This window comes from Phoxinus phoxinus (assembly GCF_949152265.1).
Source record: "Phoxinus phoxinus genome assembly, chromosome: 14".
NCBI classification, from domain to species: Eukaryota; Metazoa; Chordata; class Actinopteri; order Cypriniformes; family Leuciscidae; genus Phoxinus; species Phoxinus phoxinus.
This window is the reverse complement of record NC_136889.1, coordinates 21,739,457-21,762,936: the sequence shown is the minus strand read 5'-3', so window position 1 is coordinate 21,762,936 and position 23,480 is coordinate 21,739,457. Positions and strand designations below refer to the sequence as shown.

Below are 23,480 nucleotides of genomic sequence, written 5' to 3'. Positions count from 1 at the left end.
GTATTCATATTGTCTGTGTCAATGTCCATCATGCAGGTCGAACATGCTCCGAGAACATGAATGAGTGCCAGTCCAGACCCTGCCTTAATTGGGGCACCTGCATTGATCTGGTCAATAACTACATTTGTATCTGTCCACTCGGTAAGTAAAGTCTTTGCTCTCAGCTCAGGATGTATTTGTTGTTTTGGAACAGTGTGCTGTCAGCTGTGCTACACCATGTATGATTTAAAGAACTTGATATATAGTAGCCTACACATTATGTTGAAAAATATCATTGTTCTTGGGAAGGAGCCACAGGTCCATTTTGGTAATAATTCCCCAGGAACCATCTAGACTTTAGTGAAGATGTAATCTCCACAGCTCACATGCATCTGTAGATGTGAAGCTTTATTGGGTCCCAAGAAACATGTCCTGTGTGACTCATGCTCCCTGTTTTCAAGATAATCTACCAGCCCAGGAGGAAGAGAATCCATCAGTGTAAATTTTCTAGTGTTTATTAAAACGGCCTCTCTTTAATTCTCTCAAACATTATGGTGACAGAAAACAGACCTCCATCTTGTCAGGACAGGTCTCATTAGAGGGCACGGTTCTTACGGGAGATGGTGTGGTGTTGGGGGACTTGATCATGTTAGAACCTTAAATTAATTTAGATTTCGGAATTCAACATTCAAGATCGAATCTTAAAATAATAAGTGATGGGAAGCCATTTTCGAAGGCCTGTTCCCAGGAAACAATGCCTGAAAATCTCCGCATTTCATTTTAAATGGTTACTGCTGAACCTTCCAGAAATCATATTTTCCTATCTCAGGAGTACCAAGTACCAAGGCAGTAACTGCCATAAACACTTCTACTGTATACAGCAGTGGCCCAAAGTTATATACAGCCTTGGAAAATTTACATCTCTACCATTTATTCAAATATTATTTAAAATGTTTTAAAGATTTTAAGCATATTGTATATTTGTGCTTGGAGTCGATTGTTTGGTCACACTTTAGTTTAAGGTCCAATACTCTCTAAATATTAACTATGACTTTTGCCGCAATTAACTCTTAATTACTGCTTATTAATATTTAGTAAAGTAGTTATGTTTAGGTATTATGTAGGTGTAGCATGGTTAGATGTTGTGGGTAGGAGGAGGTGGGGACCGGCAAACATTCAAAGACTTTAATAAACGTAAAATAAACAAATACATAACGAAAGTAAAGGCAGCAGTCCCTCACGGACGAGTGCTGCCACATAAAACAGAAACAAAACATCAAATACAATCCAGGCCTGGCCTCTCTCGTCCTTCACTGCCGTCGCTCCTCCTTTCAGCAATCACGCCACCGGCCTCGCGCCGTTCTTCCTCGGCCTCGGCCTCGCCCTGCTCGCCACAATAGGATTAAGGGTTGTAGAACATGGTTATCAATATGTGCGCTATACTAATAAACAGCCAATGTCCTAGTAATATGCATGCTGTTAACAGTTAATAGTCAGAATTGGACCCTAAACTGAAGTGTTACCAATTGTTTTATTTGTATTAACGCAATTAAACTATTTGTGATGACATGATTTTTGACCATCTGTCATGCAAAGAAGTTCTGAACACATGCAAAAAGAAGAGCTTACCAACTAAATATAAATAACTGATTGTATGTATTTTGTAGTCAATGTATGCTTTCTAGCTTTTTCTTTTTCTATGCATTTTTTCGCATAGTATTTGCCTATGTTTGCCAAATAATTTGTCAGATAAATCCCTTAACCAAGTTTAGTGTTTTGTTCTTCCTTCATATACACTGAACAAAATTATAAACGCAACACTTTTGTTTTTGCCCCCATTTTTCATGAGCTGAACTCAAAGATCGAAGACTTTTTCTTTGTACACAAAAGGCCTATTTTTCTAAATCTGTGTTAGTGAGCACTTCTCCTTTGCCAAGAAGATATTCCATCCACCTCACAGATGTGGCATATCAAGAGGCTGATTAGACAGCATGATTATTGCACAGGTGTGCCTTAGGCTGGCCACAATAAAAGGCCACTCTTAAATGTGCAGTTGTATCACTGTGCAGTTAAATAAACTTTATATCATATGTGTATGTGAATTAAATTCCATATAATCTATTAAACTATAATGATGAATGCAGACATGCAAATTAATTGGCTGATACTCAGTTAAAAAAAAACAATGCTATTGATTAGCTTTTACATTTATTCTAAAATAAAGTAAATTTGCCAAATATATTAGTTAAATATAGAGTTTCTGGGTCATTCTCAGGAAGCAGTGCATATCCTATTACGCAAGCTTTACAACACAAATATACAAATATTATAACACAAATCACTGAAACATTTTTTGGAGACATGGTGCCATAAGGCAGAACAATGATTTTAAAAAAAAAACAGTCCAGCACAAACGCAATTTAGTAAGAACCTTAACATGAATGCAGATTATAAGATGTGCAGTACTCTCAATAACACATATTTTTCATCTCAGTCCTGTCTGCTGGGCCGTTGATGTGCAACAGGTTGGGTGAACTGAGTGGGCTTTCTGGCAAAAATGGAGCTAGTTTTAGTCTCTGCATCCTCCTACAAAGCTGACAAGTATGCATATTGCATATCAGGAAATGACAGAAAATAAGTGCAGTCTCAATAATCCCTCGGTAAGTGTTTGAATCATATCCCCCAGGAAAATAAAAGCATATAAGCTGCCACCATGCTGTGGAAACGACTGATTTCTAGATAAGAGGTAGTCATGAGAGTATATGGTGATTTGATGACATTATTTGATGGTAAGGGTTATTCACAGTACCAAGAACAACTTCAGATGCACATAATGGCAGATTATATTTAAACCGACTTTTTCTGAAAGGGCGCATGAGGATCCTGTTCATGATCCTACAGTGTGATCATACCAAAGCGTCATTTGCATCATTTTCCCATTTCCCATACATTTGAGAATAGCAGGAGATATTATCGTTGTGTTCTTGAATGCACTACATATACAACTTTGAATGACCGCATGCTAGCTGGATGTTTTCATTTTTTTTCTTTCTGTTAAACCTATATTTGTCATTTAATTGTATACGTTTATAGCTTTATATATGGTACTATTCATGTTCACATAATTATTGTATTTCTCTCCTCTGAGTGCAGTGTGACATTTTATTACTGGCATCCTCTGTGAACTGCAATGTCAGGTCTTTCGTTTAATTATTTCACATCTATATTCTCTTGGCATGCCACGCGCCCCTGAGAGTGAACGTGTTCTCATTACCCTCACGGTTCAGAAGACCAATAAATACAAATGCTTGTTCTTATAATCCTTCAGCAGACCTGTATGTGCATGGTGCTATGTATGTAATTATTTTTTAATGGGCTTTGTCATCCGGTGTGGATTAAAATGTTGGTTTCTCAGAATACTGCCTTGATAGGTGAGCTGTTGGCCGATGTTGCTTGTAGTCCGTGTCTACGTTCTGTTGCAAAATGCAAGTCACTGAAACATGTATTCTCTCTTATAGAGTATTTAACCAAGGAAGTTAATCTTAACAGCATATAGCAATATTTTTTAAAACGCTTAATATGTGAGGAAATAAAATAAGTTTACCTTTTAGGGAACAACAGTCTGACACTCGGACAATAGCCAAAAGCACCCAGTGTACCCTTTAACATCAGTCTGATTTGTCGTTACTTGCTTTATATCATTTTTAGTTATGTTAAATAATATTTTTTATATAATACTCTTTTAAAATAAATTATCTTAATGCATCCTTGCTGAATAAAAATAGGATTTGTTACAAAAGATTTTAAATAAATGCTGTCCTTTTGAACTTTTTATTCATCAAAGATTCCTGAAAAAAAGTATTACATGTATCCACAAAAAAAATAAGCAAATTGTGTTCAACTTTGATAATAAGAAATGTTTCTTCAGCATCAGATGTTACTGTTTCTCTTATTGTTTCTAGTGTATTTTTGCTATGAATTCAGCCTTGGTGAACATAAGAGACATCTTGCAACATTGTTACAAATTGTACCAACTCAAAGTGTTGTAATGTCAGATCAGGCTGGAAAACAACGAGAGGCAAGCAGATCTACTAGCAGCGTAAACTTTTATTAAACAAAATGAAATAATCGAATACAAGAACACGCAACGTAACAGTGTTCTTATGCACATCAAACACCAGACAATGAACCGAGAGCAATTCAAGTTTCAAGTTTCAAGTTTATTTGTATAGCGCTTTTCACAATACATATTGTTTCAATGAATATAAACAGGTAAATATATACATTTTTAAAACTGGTGTGAGTGACTAAACCATGATAACCAATGATGAGTGGGAAACAATGATAAACAAACTAATAGTCCATGACCACGAATCTAAAACAATAGCTTTGAATAATTTTCAAAGCAAAAATACCATTTTAGTGCTCACTTCTGTGAATCCTTCTGCGTGTCCTTGCGAATATATGAATAATTTTTCAATGAAGCCTCCAAACAACAGTTCAAACTCACCAAATGTTCCACATTCTAGGAAAGTGTGGTCGATACTTTTTTTTTAATAGCGAAATTCTAAACTCCGTTTTATTTTTAAAGCATCTCGCTGGCTGCACCAGAACAGGTGCTGCACAAATGACCTATGGGCTGTAGTTTGGACACCCTTGAAGTGGGCTTTTTGAAAATAAAAGTGTGTATTTTTGGAGTGTTTGGTACTTTGTGGGAGTGAGAATAGCTCACAGCCCTGGAATGTGTCAGAAATCCCATTTGGAAAAGGCAGCACTGTACGTGTGACATTCCTTCATGCTACATTAACTTCTCGGTGAATTGCGCGCACAATTGGTTGTTAAATACCGCTTACGTGCTTTGGCAGAAGTGCTGGCTGTCCATTAATGACTCTTTTTCCAAACATGTGGCAGTTGAAGAGATTGTTAGGTTGATTTATGCATTCGCACGCTTAGGATTTATAATGATTTTCAGAACAGCGACAGTGGATCTTGTACCTGTGACAGTGCTTGTCTTTTTTGATCTGATTTAACTTCACTTCTGATGAGTCATGCTTAGGGTTCGGGTCGGAGAAACCGATGCTAGATCGTCAGCACAGAAGGGCACGTGTTACCTGGGGTGTTTCCGTGATGTGTTTAGTCTCTCATTTCCTCCGCTTTGATAATGATTGAATACATGAGAACATAATAAGATGGTTATGCTGAATTTATGATCTTGAGCATGTTTATATGCTCATTCTTATCACAACTATGCTTAATATGCAGACAATGCATGTGGTCATGCAAACACATTAACTCCGTTTTCTTTATGGAAAGAAACTTGTAAAGGTGGTTTACTTGTGCTCCCGGGTTATTGGTTTCCATGTGATCCGGGACAATGAGTTCATTCAATAAGATGATTATTTTGGAAGTTAAGCGTATTGTTATGAATGTAAACATGTTCATTGATGCTCAGTGAGGTTATTAAGACTGTAATTTGTTTAATTATTGGCATTGTGCGTCAGTTTGCCACGTTTCCAGCGGGTATTGATAAAATATTACCGCATGTGGGCGTGTTTTATTTATAACAAAGGTTATCGACATGCTCGTCTATCAGTGGCATGCGGACACTGTATCTGCACCAGCAGACAAATGTGATATAGATCGGCACAACAGGGCTTTATGTGCAGATTCAGTCTATTAGCATACAGGCCAGCAGGTAGTCTGCCAGAGGAATCGATGGCTTCATAAATCTGAGTCAGAAAGGGTGTCTTCTTCTCACAAAAACATATAAAGCCATTAAGATCTCCTGTAAATGTGCTGTTTTGAAACAATCTTCAAGAAATTTGAAAAAGTGGTGCCTAAAACGGGAGAAGTGCAATATTTTTCTGTTTGGCATTGCTGTAGAAAAAAAGAAAGTGAAATGCATCTCTGGGAGTCTTAATCTGTCCTGATTTCAGGCTTCTGAGGGAAGGTTTGCTCAGGGGACGTGAACCTCAGCTGAGCCAGAAACACTCTGAAATGTGGGGGAATGGAGAATAGAAAGAATATCACCTGCATTTTGTGAGGAAGGTCAGTTTAAATGTTCAGAATAATACCAAATAACTATATATTATTATATATTATTATATTATATTATATTATATTAATTATAAATCAGTGATTCTCATTTGGTTTGGCCATGGGACCCACATTTTCCCATGGTCATTAAGCCACAACCTTTTCACAACCTTATATATGTGTGTGTATCAAAATGTATAAATATATGTCGTGATCTCTGTGTTTTTCTTTGAAATTTAGATTCACTTTCTGTCTCATGTGCCATACAGTAGTTGTATTGATTTGTTCCTTGATTGGTTCCTCAGGTGTTTCGTGTTCTCCTTGTTAGCCTCATATATAGCCCTTGTGTGTCTCCTGTTCTTGGTCAGTCATTGGTTTGGCCTGTTGCTGTATGGTTTGGATTTCCCTTGTGGTTCTAAGCTCTCTTGTGTTCGGTGTTTCCTGTCCTTTGTTTTTATTTGTGTTTTTGTTTGTTCATTAAATGAATTTGGATCCTCGCCTCTTTTGTCACCTTTATCCTCTGCCGTCACTATATATATATATATATATATATATATGTGTGTGTATAAAATTATCCTATAAAATATAATATATTATAATACACACACACACACCGCACCGTCCCTTAACAAACACATAAATTGTAAGAATAGGACTAATACTGATGAATAAATGGTATTAAAATGTAAGGAAGTCCCAAACTAGATTTTATTAATAAAATAGTTTAAAACATTTAAAAATATACAAAATAAAACATTTTGGGGTTACGGAAACAACAGTTACAATGATAAATACATAATACTTCACTCTAAAAAATGCTGGGTTGTTTCAACCCAATTTTGGGTCAAATATGGACAACCCCAAACGTTGGGTTAAAAATGTCATTTAAAAATGTAACCCATCTGCTGGGTTTGTCCATATTTGACCCAAAATTGGGTTGAAACAACCCAGCATTTTTTAGAGTGTTACACGAACTGTTAATGTGAATAAGAAAACTGCTCCTGATGAATAGAATGAACATCTTACCTGCATGCAAATCCTTCCCAGCTAACACAAATTACTAGTCACGTAAATTATTACTTTTTCATAATTTCATGACTTGCTTACAGACAACATAACTGCATGCTCATAATTTTTACATTCCTTTTGTGCTTCTGTGCTTTATTTACAATGGAAATATATACATTGTGCGCCGCCGCTTTTGTGTTTAATTTCATATGCAAGCTAATGGTGTAGTTGAGTAATTTTGTGCTAAATAGGTAACATAGTACCACATATCACCCCAAAACACAGCATAAATGTATAGTTGAAGTAAAAAAATATATATATATATATAATTTGTATAAAAAATAAATAAAATAAAAATGATACAATCGGAAATGAGTTCATTGAAGAGTGCATACTACGAGCACAGTATAAAGTCTGTCAAGACAAGAAAGTTTGTTTCCTTTAGTCTCCTTTATATTAATAGCAAAAGTTTCAAACACATTATTTCCCTTGACTATCTGAACTGCCTGCACCAGTGGTGTTTTCCACAAGTGCCGGAGATTAAAGAGCTCGGCTACCTTGCATCATTATTCTATGCAGCTAGTATGAATTTCATTTGTTGCTGATTATTTTAAAGCGTTTCATGCCACTATATCAATAAGCACATCTTCATTAGTCTACCGCCACTTATTCTTGACATGTCTGAGGGATTGCTAGTGATGTCCTATGCAAATGAGAACCTCATATACACTTCTTCAAGGACGACAGAAGTGTAGACGTTTCATAGATGTTTCTTGCCATTATGATGTTTTAGTGGTACACATAAATCCATTGCATATGCAGAATTTACACCACTTTAAATGATTTTAAACTACATGATAGGTTAGTTTAAGAAAAAAAAAATATATACGACTGTGGTTTGATCTTACAATGAGGTGACTGGCTTCATAATGTATCTGCTAAAGGCTGTTTACCTAAAATTTTGATGGTTGTCATCACATGTGTCATGATTAATTTTGTATAGAGACAGTATAAGTTGGAGTAGACGGACCATTCATGGGAAAATGAATGGAAGAAACTGCAACTCTGCAACTGCAAAGTTGTGAGCCTTTTTGATACACTCATAGGGGGAAAAAGGTTTAATGTGATGGAACCATATATAGAACCCTAATATGGAATTTTAATTAACCCTTTATGCCAAAAATGTTCTATATAAAGAGAAATGTCTTAAATGATTGCATGTTTAATGTGTTTTTTTATTGCGTGATTAAGTCTGTTTACTTGATGTTCAAATTCATAAAATTTTATCAAAATAAAACATTTATCAAAGCAAAATTAATTAAAACTAAATCCATAAAAGTATCCCATGATGGTTCTATATATGATGGTTCTAAAAGGTTGTATATGTGAATTGCCTGACAGAACCCTTCACATTTCTATTTAGAACCATTTCTTCTCGTGTAATTTTTTTTGGCTGATTTGAAGTGTATTATTGGAACGTATTTTGACAAACGGATTTGGAGATTTTAGGGCCCTATTGTAACGATCTAAGCGCATGGTCTAAAGCACACGGTGCAAGTGCACTTAGGCCGTGTCCGAATCCACTTTTGCTAGTTTAACGACGTGAAAACTGGTTGGCACACCCAGCGCATGGTCTAAAAGGGATGTCCCTATTCTCCTAAATGCACCTATTATGCAAAATTCACTTTTACATGGGGTTTGAACATAAATGTGTGTTGGCAGTGTGTGTACACAACCACCCTATAATGATAAAAATCCACCCAGTTCTTTTTTTTTAATTCCCATAAATCATAAGCACTGTTTCAAAACAAGCCGTTCTCCGATTCGGGGCAATGTGATGTAGATTTGCACAAGCCCCGCCCACGACTGTTGATTGACACTGCAGTTTGAGCATAGACCCGCCCTGAGTGAGCTAAACACAGTCCGCCATTGTTTCGAGGCTGGAGCAGCTGTAGACAAGAATGTCTCCTAAGCGATTTAGGTGTTTTGTTGTTAGATGTAAGAATGAACATACTGTAACAGTCTTAATTTACTCGAAGATGGATCAGTACAACTGTTCGTGATCAAGCTTACAGTCTCCGGAGCGACAGGCCTAATGTCACTGATCACAGCAGAAATAAAAGTGAGAGAGCGCACTTTATGGCAGCTCATCGAGTCGTTTTACAGATATAAAGTTTATCAAGCACCCACTGAAAAGGTGTGTATATATTTGTTTACTGTTAGTTGTAAAGAGAGTTTTGTGTACTTTGCTGTGTATGTTCATAAGGAGAGGGAGAGCGAGTCTATGGATAAGACTATACACTTCTTTACACTCTTTGTTCATATAAACTTATATACACTTCTTATACTGTTTATTCAGCTCTTACAGTGATTTTCTGGAGTAAAACTGACTGAGTAACTGACGCTACATCTTTTGTGTGATGTACAATAAACTTTTGAACTCATCAGTATATTTTTGGCCATCATTTTGAGCCCCAAAATGTGACAATTTAAACAAGCTGTAAAAAAAAATATCTGTTGTGTATTTTGAGCTAAAACTACACAAACACACTCTGGGGACATCAGAGACTTATTTTACATCTTGTGAAAAGGGGCATAATGTGCCCTTTAATGAGTAATGGGTGTGTTTTGGGCATAACGTGCAATAAACCAATCAGATTCTCATCTCCCCTTTTAAAAGCCAGTTGCGCTCACGCAATGGCGGATTGCTATTTACATGGTGAAATTTGCAAGCGGAAAAACTGAACGATTCTCTAGCGAGGAAACCGATCTGAGCAGACCATCTATGAGACAAAGTTTATGCGTGTTGTGGACCCGCCTATATGCGCTCATTACTTGCCTCAAAATAGCAACGGGCCAAATATGTGCCTGAACACACCTCGTTTTCAGAAACTTTCGCACTTTTTTGCGAAAATGCATTTGCTATGCATTTAAACGTGGCGCAAGATGTGAAAATGATAACTGCGTCTGGCTGAAACTAGCAAAAAACACTTGCGTCGCGCCTGGAGCTGTATTGCGCCGTGTGTATGATAGGGCCCTTAGTCTTTCAGCTATACAGGAGCTCTTCTTATGCCTGTATAGAAAACAGCAGGGATGTTAGTAAGATGGCTAGCGAGTTGACTGTTTTGCCTTAAAGGGACTTTGATGGAGCATCTTGAATCACTTGTATCGTTGTTCCCCTACGTTAAATAAGATGGCTTTCCAAAGAAACCATCTACCCTCATCTGTAAAAGTGTAATCCTGAGGGTGAACCTTCTTACACGATGTGTACACCTGTTATCTAAAACACACTGACAATAACGAAGGGCCCCTCTGGCGGTTCAGTAATCCCTCGTGTTGCTTCCAGAGCTGTGGTGACGGTGTTGTTAGGCTTCTCAGTCATGACAGATCTCTAGGTGGAACTGACAAAGTCCTCCCTGTATAACATGCTGGGTCTCCTGCAGAGCTCTAATAGGATCACATTTCTTCATGGTTGAAGAAGATACACGAAGGTTTTAAACCTTGAGCACTCTGACTTGTGTCTGACTTGCTAATGGTTGTTGCTATGGGCTTCTAAAGGGCAGAGAGTACCGCTATAGTTACATTCTATAGTTTCCAAATGTATTTGTTTCTGAATGTTACGCTCTGTTCGAAATCGCGTACTAGGTACAAATTTGAATCTGATTTTACTTTGCGGCCAAAAAAAGATGTTCTATATTGGATGAATATGAGTAGTATGAATGAAATTCAGACGTTTTACATTGGCCATGTTGTTACTGTCATGTGACGTTAGTTGCGTAGCTTCAGTGTCATTCATAAATCCTCTCCTGTGGCCTCGTGGGATAGTAAAGTGTTCATCGAATGCACACTTCAGGATTTTTGAGGTATTAATAGGTCATCCGGGGACTTTTTTCACTCTCCAGATTAATACTACCATTCAAAAGTTTAGGGTCAGATTTTGAAGGCTGTATTTATTTTGATTAAAACACAGTAAAACAAATCTTTGTGATATGAATGTAATAAAATAGAAAACTCTTATTTTAAATCTAATTCCCTATGATGGAAAAGCTAAATTGTCCACATCATTACTCCAGTCTTCAGTCACATGATCCTTTAGAAATCATTCCAAGATGCTGAAGAAACCTTTCTTATACAAGTGGTCAAAGTGGTTGTACTGCTACTGTAATTTTTTTCAGGATTGTTTGATTAATAGAAAGTTGAAAAGAAGAGCATTTATTTGAATTATACATTTGTAGTAACATTGATCAAAAGTGACAGTAAAGATATGTATAATTGAATGAATCCTTGCTGAATAAGTCTAAAACAAAACAATCTTATTGCCCCCAAACTTTTGGACTGTCGCATAGGTGTGTGTGTGTGTGTGTGTGTGTGTGTGTGTGTGTGTGTGTGTGTGTGTGCGTGTGTGCGTGTGTGTGTGTGGTCCAATCTGAGTGCATGTGTATCAGCGTGAAGATGATTTTGCTTTGACCTGGGCTGTCCCTGGATTTGTCACTGGCTTGCTTAATGCAATAAATCAGAGAGGCAATGACTGCCTCTTATTAAACATGATTAAATGATCCAGTGGGTTGAGTCTGTGTGTGCCCGCGGAGCTTTCAGAATCAATAACAACCCTGTAAAGCTTCTTTTGAGTGGAAAACAAAGTCCTACAAATCCTAATTGCCTGTGGGATTAAACTAACCAAGGGGACTGTAGTAATGACTCTGTTCTGCTGTGCACGCTTTGGCAGCCATCTCTGTGAGATAAATCAAAAGAGATATAAATCAGGTTCTGCTAGAATGAAACTGTGGAGAGCAGAATATGTACAGGTGACTTAAAGGGATAGTTCACCCAAAAATGAAAATTATCCCATGATTTACTTACCCTTACTCCTTCTTTCAGATGAATATAATCGGAGTTACAGTGCATCCGGAAAGTATTCACAGCGCTTCACTTTTTGGTATGTTACAGCGTTATTCTAAAATTGATTATATTAATTATTTTCCTAAAGATTATACAAACAATACCCCACAATGTAAAAGGAGTTTGTTTTAAATCTCTGCAAATTTATAATTATTATTATTTATTTATTTTTAAATCGCATAGTATTTCACAGCCTGTGCTCAATACTTTGTTGAAGCACCTTTGGCACCAATTACCTCAAGTCTTTTTGAGTATGATTCAACAAGCTTGGCACGCCGATTTTTGGGCAGTTTCTCCCATTCTTATTTACAGAACCTCTCAAGCTCCATTAGGTTGGATGGGGAGTGTCGGTGCACAGCCATTTTCAGATCTCTCCAGAGATGTTTAATCGGGTTCAAGTCTGGGCACTGGCTGGGCCACTCAAGGACATTCACAGAGGTGTCCTGTAGCCACTCCTTTGTTATCTTGGCGGTGTGCCTATGGTCGCTGTCCTGTTGGAAGATGAACCGTCAATCCAGTTTGAGGTCCAGAGCACTCTGGAGCAGGTTTTCATCAAAGATGTCTCTCTACAGTACATTTCTGCATTCATCTTTCCAAAGAATTCAATCTTTGTTTCATCAGACCAGAGAATTCGGTTTATCATGGTCTGAGAGTTCTTCAGGTGCCTTTTTGGCAAACTCCAGGCAGGATGTCATGTGCCTTTTACTGAGTGGCTTCCATCTGGCCATTCTATCATACAGGCCTGATTGGTGGAGTGTGGCAGAGATGGTTGTTCTTCTGGAAGGTTCTCCTCTCTCCACAGAGAAACGCTGGAGCTCTGTTAGAGTGACCATTGGGTTCTTGGTCACCTCCGTGACTAAGGCCATTCTCCCCCGATCGTTCAGTTTGGCCTGGTGGCCAGCTCTAGGAAGAGTCCTGGTGGTTCCAAACTTCTTCCATTTACGGATGATGGAGGCCACTGTTCTCATTAGGACTTTCAATGCTGTAGACATTTTTTCTGTACCCTTCCCCAGATCTGTGCCTTGATACAATCCTGTCTCGGAGGTCTACAGACTATTCATTGGACTTCATGGCTTGATTTGTGCTCTACCGTGCACTGGTAACTGTGGGACCTTATATTGACAGGTGTGTGCTTTTCCAAATCATGTCCAATCAACTGAATTTACCACAGGTGGACTCCAGTTGTAGAAACATCTCAAGGATGATCAGTGGAAACAGGATGCACCTGAGCTCAATTTTGAGTGTCATGGCAAAGGCTACGAATACTTGTAAATGTGATTTTTATTTTTTTTTATTTTTTTATATATATTTATTTATGGGAAAATAATGAATTTAATCAATATCAAAGCTCCTTTTTAAATGCTTTACAAGGCACAAATAGTCATCACTTTAGATGAGCTCACAAAAATAGTTAACTAACAACTACTAAATACTTTAACTATCTGAATTAACCATAAATTACAGTAGAAATACATGTTAATAAAGCATTTATTAACATACTAAGTAACTATTACTATATCTCTGAAAAATAAGATACATGAATGTACATTTAAATAGTTTATTAATAATTTACTTATGATCACTTTCTAAGTGATCATATGAACCACTGACAACTCCTAAATAATTGGTGTGTAAATAATGCAATACTTCATTTCGAAATTATAAATTGATCATTAATAAAGTATGACAATACAATTATTAAACATATTATAGATATGCTTTTAAATCAAGTATAAAGGATGTATAGCTGTATTTATAAACTGCTTATTAATGTCTATTAATGCTTTATAGATTATGAATTAACTGTTTACTAATGCTTAACTAATGATTAATAGCTTGCAGTTATTATAAAGTGTTACCCATTTTGCTTTTACAATTCTTGTTTTAAACTTCTACTTCGTGACTGGCGTTTTGTTTTTCTCTATCCTCTGCGCTTCCATGTTCATCAATGCATCATCCGTAAGTCGACGTGTACGGCCATCTGCCGGAAGCTAGTTATTCTAGTCGATAAAATTTTAAATATGGATATGTTTTTTTACACGAACGCATCGCTTCACTTCAAAAGGCCTTTAATAACCCCCGGGAGCCGTGTGGAGCACTTTTATCATGAATGGGTGGACTTTTATTGACTTCAAAACAGAAACAGCCATTCACTGCCATTATAAAGCTTGGAAGAGCCATGCAGGACATTTTTTAATAGAAATCCTATTGTATTCATCTGAAAGAAGAATGTCATATACACCTAGGATGGCTTGAGGGTGAGTAAATCATGGGGTAATTAAAATTTTTGGGTGAACTATCCCTTTAATATGATGTCCATGTTCTCTTCTTTTCTTTTTTGTGTGTGTGTTCATATAATATTCAATGCAGTTTCTAGTCAGTAAATTATTATTATATATTTTTTTCATTTAGATGTTATGGTTTAAATCTGGTTGTGGCGTCATAAAAGTGCTGTTGCAGTGACAACGATTAAACATTTAATTTGCACATGGAGTCATTTGCACAATTGCTCTGCCGCATTACTCTTAGTCAAACAATACTGACTGAATGGAGCCAGTCAAATTATTATAAGGGTGCTTGCTTAGGATTCACAGAAATGCAATCAAACTAGTTAGATTTGATTCAGTGCAAGTTGAATCCATTAGGGGGGGAAATGAAATGAATTGGGAACTATTGGCAAGGAATCATGATTTTAAATTATATCTGAGTATGACATCTAGTACAGTTACTGATCTAAGGTAAGGCAAGTTTGTCCCTTTAAAGGTGAAGTGTGGATTTCTGTTCCTCTAGGCATCAAATAGAGCTAAAAATATATATATATATATATTTTTTTTATAATATATTTTTTAACTCACTCAAGGCATTATTAAGCAAGGAATGTAAGGTATGGGAATGGTCAAGTAAGCAATGTTTTGATAGACCACAGTGTTTACACTTATTAGGGAAATCCTCCTTAAATCTCATGCATATTAAGATGGGACAGAAAATATCTTAACATCGGAAGAAATTACACACAACACCCCTGGTAAGCATTTGTGCAAACCTGTGCTAATCCACTTAGATTTAGTCATTTAATTGTATTCTCATTCTTTTATTTATTTAGTTTATTAGCAATTGTTTTTTTTTTTGTTTTGTTTTTTGTTGCCTGATTGAATCTGAATGCACCCAAGAATCAATAACGCTGATTAATTGCATTGTTACCATGGCAGCAGCCACATATGCAAACAGCATCTCTGGTTTGATAACGTCGGCCTGCTTGTTAAACCAACTAAATTACCCCAAGTCATTTATATCATTAAGTTGAGGGGGGAAATAAATCCTTACAATTTGCCAATAATTTCTTGGCTCAGTCAATGCCCTACCTGTGAGACACATTGCTGATTAAACCTTGATTGCGGGCGAGGACTGCTATGCATTATTAATGAAGTCAGGATAATTGTCAGATTTTATGACATGGGGAGAGGTAGAAATTGGTTCCATGGTCAGTTTGAGGAATGATGAGAATTTGCCCACACCGATGGTGCTGATGGCCCAGCATTAGTCACGGGCCTCCTGCAGCCTTAGCCTGTGACAGAGCTAATGATAGTCATTTTGTAGCGTGACCATGCACTGGAAAGCATTTATGGCAGCATAAAATGTCAGAAAATTTGAGTCCTGCACTTTCCTCCACTTCACGCCTTTTAGCTTTTCTACCTTTTTTAAAAATATATAAGCTATGTGAGGAATAATTTAGAATAAGATGTGTTTAATGAAAACACTTTAAGATCAGCTGTTTCAAATGTTCCTCATATGCTAGCATTACACGTAGAATATATCCCAAAATCAACCTGGGGTGTGTTTTCCGTACAACTACGTAACTCGCTGCTACACTACCATACTACGATGCATTGTTGGAGAAATCAACTAGCTAGTCACGACTGTTTCCCGAAACCATGTTGTCACAAAGTGGTCGTTCAACCACGTTGGTTTATGATGTCACGCACGTGGAGTAATAACTTTTTTTAATGAAACTGTTTGAGATCGAATTAACGCTAAATGTATTGAAATTATTCCCAATCCGCCCACAATCCTTGTTTGTACCAATCACTGTTCATTGCACTCAGCTGTTTCCCGTCATCATTGTTCCCAGCTGTTCCCTGTTTCATGGTTAGTTCTGTGTGTATATATCCCTGGTTGTTTCAGTGTTTGTCACGGAGTCCTTGTCTATTATCACGCCACTTCTGTTCCCTGTTTGTGTACGTGCTTTTGGATGGATTTATGATGACGATTTATTGCCTGGACTGGATTTATGCTTACGGAATTCCCCAATAAATATATTACTGCACTTGGGTCTTCCCTTTTCCCGTTCCTTCGTGTGTGGATCGTGACACATGGCATCTGAGGACTATTTCTCATTTATCTCAGTTATTTTGCTTTATTTCCAGATTCAATCATAGGCTCGTTCTTGTGTAGTAGAGCACGTTCACACATGCGCACTCTTCAAAAAACGATGCTTTAAATCTCTTGACAAACTAAAAGACATAAATGACATTTGTATGTATTCTAAATAAAAGATACAGATTGTCCTGAATGTCAGCTTGCTTATTTAGCTCAAGATACGGATTTATTGAGTCCACATGTCATGCAAACAAGAAACTATGCTTCTTACCACAGGTCGAGACTTTGCGATGCTGTTTGCGAATGTTCGTTGGAACGATGTTTTCGGGAAACACAGACTCTTTGAACTATGCTGATAACGACAGAACTTGCGAACATAGTTGGCTAACGATGCTTTTGGGAAACGCACCCCTGGGTAGTAATTTTAAGGTAGTTGTCAAATGCAGATTTCAAAAACAGAAAAGTATTGACACGAAATGGTTCCTAATGTAATGAACATGCATCATTTCACCTAATATTTGAACGTGCAGTGTTTTTATTTCCTTGCTTGACTATCAGGTTGTTAGCTTAGCTACATGCTAACATCAAATGTGAGCTTATGGCGCTTTTCCATTACCAGTACCAGCTCAACTCGACCTTGGCTCGCTTTTCACTCCGTTTTCCATTGCAGATAGTACCTCCACGATAGTACCTGGTCGTCATAGCGACGCCGCAGGAAACTCCCGTGACGCAATCTTCTACGCGACACACCCCCTACCCACACACACAGGACAATGGAGGAAATCGAGTGTATGGTGTTTTCCATAATATTAGTAATGGGCATATCACGCAATCTCTGGCCAAACTATTTAAAACTGGCGGGGTTATTCAGGATATTCCGTCTGGCGCGTGCAATGATGACGCAGGGAATAGTGACGATTCTCTTTGACCAATCAGCAGTCTGCCGTGTTTTCACGTCACATTTTAGTATCGCCTCAGCTCGCCCAGAACCTCGCCGGAGGTGATACGAAAAAAAGTATCTGGAAGCAGGTACAGGTACAACTTTTACACAGTGGAAAACCAAACAAAGGCGAGTCGAGTCGGGGCGAGCTGGTACTGTGTAATGGATAAAGCGCCTTTAGTCATGTCTTGTTGTGTATCAAGTTAGTGCACATTGTCGTGCCCATTAAGTGGAGTTGGAAATATCATAATTACAAGTTTGAAATACGTGAACGACCAATCAAATTGGGGAAACTCTGAATTCTAGATGATACACAAGCCGGTAAGTCGTGGCGTCATGAGGGGTGTATCAGTTTATAGTAATTTGGTTATAAATAGTAATGAATTTGTTTGCAAAGTTATTTTATAGTTAAGTTATGTTTATTCTGTCGTTTCTGTTCTGATCTGATCTATTTTGTCAGGTCCGCTTTGCTTTGTTTAGGCCACTTCTGTGTTATTTTTCCGATTTGAACGTGTGATCTGTCGTAATAAAGAATGGCTTTCAGCAGATACAAGCTTCCCAGATGCACTTAAAGGCAGCATAATGGCTGCTATATATAAATATTGTTTTAGATGACTTAAAGCTAGGGTGCTTTAAGTGTTATTAGTTATTTTTATAGCATCTGTCAACTTTTACCACACACACTCTCTTCAAAGCCCAGCTATTCAAGATGCAATCAATACATCTGAATGTGAAAAATGTAATGTCTGATAAAAAATAATAATAATTAGCCACTCGAAAAATGTGATATGTGATACCTCAGGACACCCAATTCAATGATAAATGCCAGGTAGTTGGGACATTTTAGCTGTGATGTGAAAATCACTCAGAGCACCTTTTAAGATGTCCCACTTCGATTATGATGCTGCTTTGAAGATGTTTTCCAGTGTGGACAGCGAGGCCGCTCAGGAGGTTTTGGTACAGAGCCAGTGTGTCTCAGTTTTGCCTCAATTTCGCTGCAAGCAATTCTGGTGTTTGGCACTGATGTTGAGAGAATCCATTTGCATCCAAATATGCTTCGTGGGGTTGAGGTCAGGGCATCCACAGCCATCTAACAAACCATTTTAAATGGAAAAAGAGCAACTAGAAAGCTTAGAATAATTAACTTTTTTTAGAGAGAAAATCTAAAAAATATATATATTCTATGTAAAGCTTAAGGGAGTTGCCTTAACGATGAAAAAAGTATTATTTCTTCTCCAAACTGTACAGCTGGTACTGTGCTTTTGGGCAGGTAGAGTTCTCCTGGCAAATCCAGATTCATCTTTCAGGCTGGCAGATGGTGATGAGTGATCCATCACTCCAGAGAATGGATTTTAACTGCTCAAGAGTCCAGTAATGGTGAGCTTCACATTTCTACAGCCCACATATGAGCTGGTTTGTGGCTGCGCAGCTGTTGAAACTCATTGAACAGTTGTTGAGCTTACTTTGCTTCTAGTTCAGCGTTGTATGTTAACATTGTTTGCAATCATGCACGTTTGTTGTAGTTTTCCACTTCATAGCTGAACCGCTGTTAATCCTGAACATTTCTTCTTTGCAATAAGACCTTCAGTTACCCAAGACAGGGCTGGAATTTTGACTGTCCTCAAGGAGGTATTTTATGAGCATGCAAACTATCATAAAAGTCAATGAGTGGTGTGTATATGTCAACAACGAAAGGGTCTGAAATGGCAAAATGCAGTAATTAAAAGGGTTTGCTTCTACTTCTGCGCATGTGGTGTACCAGCGGGGTGTGTACAGATTGGGTGATATATTTACTTCATGTCATTCAAATGTAAATTTTAAGGGCACCAACTGAAGTGAAGCAAATTCACTGTGGTTCTGTCTTCTGCACCAATAATTTTACTTTCATTGATCTAGCAGGGGGGTTATGCATGCATGTGCCCTCAGGAATTCATTGCTAAGTAGCTGTTGTAAAAAATATTTTGATTTATTCAGATTTTCCTATTATGTTACTGCGAGCCAAACTAATCAATACTGTATGTGGCTTGTTAGAGCGCAAGAAGAAAAACAACAAAGATCTAAAAATATGCCCATCTCCTAGAGGAAATTTGTTAACTCAGTGTTGAGTCACATCATTAATGCAATTATTTGAAATGCAAATATTTGAACGCAAGAGAATTAACAAGTTGTGTCCAGCAACTTGCAGGGAAATTATGTTTTTATTTTATAGTAAAATGATCTGGTGAGCTTTAGTTGAGCCTTATACCGCATGCCTTCTCATTGCATTACTACACTGAGAACTTTTTGGAATAATAACAGGCAGAATAAGGAGAGAATGGGGAAAATGGAGACTTTGCTTTTCATGTGTGTGATCGGTACATGATTGGAGCGTTTGGGCCGTGAACGACAGAGCAGAATGCGCAGTGCAAACACATGCTCAACAGATACAGTGTGTCTGTTATTGGCTGCAATGATCAACACCTCAAAAGCACATTGTAAATTGAAAATTTGATGAAACCAAACCACCTATCAGCGGGTACTGAATATACCAGTACTCTGTACTACCAGTAATGCAGAAATGGAGTACCAGCTTGGTACCGAAGTACTGGTACATTTGACAACCCTACTCACTATGGTGGCTGAAGAAAATTAACTCCAACCTTTCAATTAGAAAATCCAATTGTCTTATTGGCAAAGCCATCACATCTTTACAGCAGTGTTAACTCTACAACACGCATTCACATTGGCTGGGCAATTTTCAGCCTTTTTAGTATGATTTGACCTGAATAGGCCAGATTTTATTGTTGATTTGATCATTACTGTAATGGACGTGTCAAGCAAACAGTTTTGGAAATTTTGGAGTTTTCCTAGTAAAAGATGTGTACTTGCATGACTAGAATAGATGTTAATTTAGGTAATTGGAAAAATCATAACGTGATAATTTACATCTCCGTTGCTTCTAAATTATATTAAAGGGGGATAAGTTTTAGACTTTTGCTGCTTTTCAGATTTTTCTCCTAACAACATACAGCAGTAATCATGCATCTTTCAGGTTGCGTATTTTATGTCTATTTTTTTTTTCTACTAGTGAATTTTAGTTGATACTTTTTTATTATTAATATTTTTAAGAACATATAAGTTATAAGGCATCATACAGTATTCTACAAAAAAAAAAAAAGACTGATCTCTGCTCTTTTTAAATAGACTATGACCCAGCGAGATCTTTTTTCAGGGTTGTAATTTTTGCAGATGTATTGTCCAGAATGGTCTTAGTTGACAGTACAAGTTAGCACACAGGAGAATACCAGAGCCTTTCAAAAGAGGAGCATAGATTAAACTCTAAATAGTGCCAGCATAGCAATCACTCTTTAAATTTAAATAAACATCAATGTCTCTGCAACATGCTCTGAAAGAGGGATGTTGGCAGTTCAGATGTCCCATTGATTGTACTGAAATTCACAGGCCTTGTCTGCTCTAAACAACTGCCTCAATGTCACTGCCCCATTCAAATAGAAGAGGAGATTGGACATTAGTATTATTCATTGAAAGCCCTTGAGGACATGATTTGTGGCTATTGTAGCTCCACATTTGTAACTATATGTAACTATAACTATATATTTAATTTATGATGTAGCTGCGTAACAATGACTTTAAAATCAATATATATAGTATATTGATTTTAAAGTCATTGTTACGTAACTACATAATAAATTCAATGGAAAAGTAAAAATAATACAGCGAGCGTAAATAAAAATATATTGGTAATTCTTGGTATTTGTCTTATTTTTAGCATTATACAGTAGCTGCCAAAAGTGATGTCCGCTGTCTCAGATTAGCAATGTCAATTACATGCCACTTGATTGGAACTTTGATGACAGGACGTGTTCTTTGGTTGTGACCTCTGCATCACTTGAGTTGTTGTGCGTTTTATCTGCTGCCTCTCCAAGATAAGAACTGTTCCATGGCTGACACTGATTGCACATCCCAGGATAAGGTCTGCCCATACATTGGTACCTGCTATAGTCTGAGAGGACAGACCTATTGCAAATGTCCACCAAGTGAAATACGGCCCCTATACCACAGATTTTCGATTTTTGTGTAAACCGTTTTACTGGTGAGGTTGGCTTAAGTTTTATTGGGTTTACTTCATTACGTTTATTGGCATGATGTATCCGTTTGTTTTTGAAAAGTCAAGGTCCCCAAAATACAAGATATCCTATTTGAGTTGAATTTTTGAGTGCAAGTAATGTCACCTGCATCCTGCAGCAATTCTTTTTTCTATTGTATGTTAATTGACTGGCATTATATTCATGTTTTATGTCTGTTTATACCACTTCTAGAGGATGTAAAGGCATGAAGTAGCATTTGGCAACAGTGTCAACTGAGGCATGACCGCTGAAGTGTCTCCATTGAACCCAGTCCACATCAATCAGCGCTTTCATCCCATTTCACACAGGATTCACAGGACATGACTGCTCCATGCCTGCTACGGGCTGCACTTCCAACCCGTGTGATACGAAGGGCACTTCCACGTGCGAAGAACAGCGGGGCAGTTTCAAGTGCACGTGTCACCGTGGCTATACGGGCCTGTTTTGTGAAACTCCCATCAGTCACTGCGTCGAGGGATTGTGTCATCACGGATCAAAGTGTGTGAATCTCCGTCTGGGCTTCGTGTGTGAATGTTTGCCTGGTAAGAGTGATTTCTTATGGTCTGTCTCCTGCCAGTCGCTCTGTCCACACTTCCACTAAAGCATCCATTTAACCCTTACCCTATTTTGATTTCTCCTTAGGGTTACAAGGAAGATTCTGTGAGGTAAACATTGATGACTGTCTGGATAAGCCCTGTGGTGCACTCAGTATCTGTAAAGATGGTATCAATGCCTACGACTGCTTCTGTGCACCTGGGTTCGTTGGTAAGTTCACCACAAGCAATTTTCTAGAGCAATTTTTTCTTTGTCCAGTTTTCTAACATTCAATTCCCCTCTGTTGAGCTGTGTTTAAAAGGCCTGCGACCTCAAATCTGCTCCAGTATTGTAAGATATTAGTTGACCGTTTTCTAGCTGCATAGCCCTGCCATCAGATTTACTGCCATCCATTTGACGACGGAGACAGGGCGGTTGTTGTTTTTTTCCATAGCACCTCATCATTAGCTTTGGTTATTTTATTTGAAGCGGCATCTCGGCCCCTGTATTTGCAAGGAAATCCTTAATGAAATGAACCTTTGCCCTTCTTTTCAAGGTAATCACTGTGAGATTGAAGTAAATGAGTGTCTTAGTCAACCCTGTCAGAATGGAGCGTCCTGCTCAGATGAGCTTAACTCCTTCAGCTGTCTCTGCCCTGCCGGGACCACAGGTACATAATTCCTTCCTGACATCTGAGTTTCACAGGCTGAATTTGGGTGACAAAGCCTACACAGTTACATTTGGAAATTGACAACCACGTTTAAGTGTGGGATTAAATCCTTTACATTATATTTGCGGGAGTTTACAGACTGTAGATTAGGTGTCACTCCTGAACCGGCAATGGTAATAACCATAGCAACATTATGGCCTCTTGTAGTCTTAAAAAAGGAATATGGGTGTTGTTGTATTTATTTATTTATAACTTATATTGAAGTTGTATTAGTAGTGATAATAGTAGTATCAGTTAAAAATGTATTTGTCTTAATCATGGAGCTTAAAGGTGAAGCGTGTAATCCTCAAAGTTGGGCAAACTTCTGTATTGGTGAACAGAAACTACTACAAATATAAGAAAAAAAGTTAAAAACAAAAGTTTTGAGAGATTCATTGCCGTCACTCCCTCAGCCGTAGAAACACTCATGCAGCAGTGTTAACTAGTTTGCGGAAATGTGATGATAAGAAATGACAAAGTATAGTGTTATAAATTACATTAAATTTGAAAATGAAAATATAAAATTTACAATGTTAATAACTTAAAGTCAATTATGCGTCATCAGATTATCTGAAAGTGGTCTGGTTGAGCCAGAAGTTGACGGACCATTCAAACAAATAGAGCAATGTTTTTAAATCGCCACCGGAAAGTTTACCTGCAAATGGCTTACTTCGAGTTGTGTCTGCAGTCTGCACTTTAAACTGGGATAGAAGCATTTTAATATCGAAATAAATTGCACATTTGAAGCTTGAAGAGGTATGATCGTTTAGTGTGTCCTGTTTAGTTTACAAACTCCTCTTTAAAACAGGGGGGCACTTTTAGTTCTTATCCAACCACATTAAATGTCTATTTCAAGAGTAATCTCCACTTA

General features: G+C 37.6%; 1 protein-coding gene across 1 annotated transcript in view; it reads left to right on the top strand.

The window, feature by feature from the left end:
• eys (eyes shut homolog) overlaps positions 1-23,480 on the top strand; it is a 271,877-nt gene that overhangs the window by 58,047 nt on the left and 190,350 nt on the right. The window contains exons 12-15 of the mRNA XM_079634848.1: positions 37-141; positions 21,675-21,908; positions 22,009-22,131; positions 22,457-22,570. Of these exons, the coding sequence (XP_079490974.1) occupies positions 37-141; positions 21,675-21,908; positions 22,009-22,131; positions 22,457-22,570 (576 nt within the window). The remainder of the gene's footprint in view (positions 1-36; positions 142-21,674; positions 21,909-22,008; positions 22,132-22,456; positions 22,571-23,480) is intronic.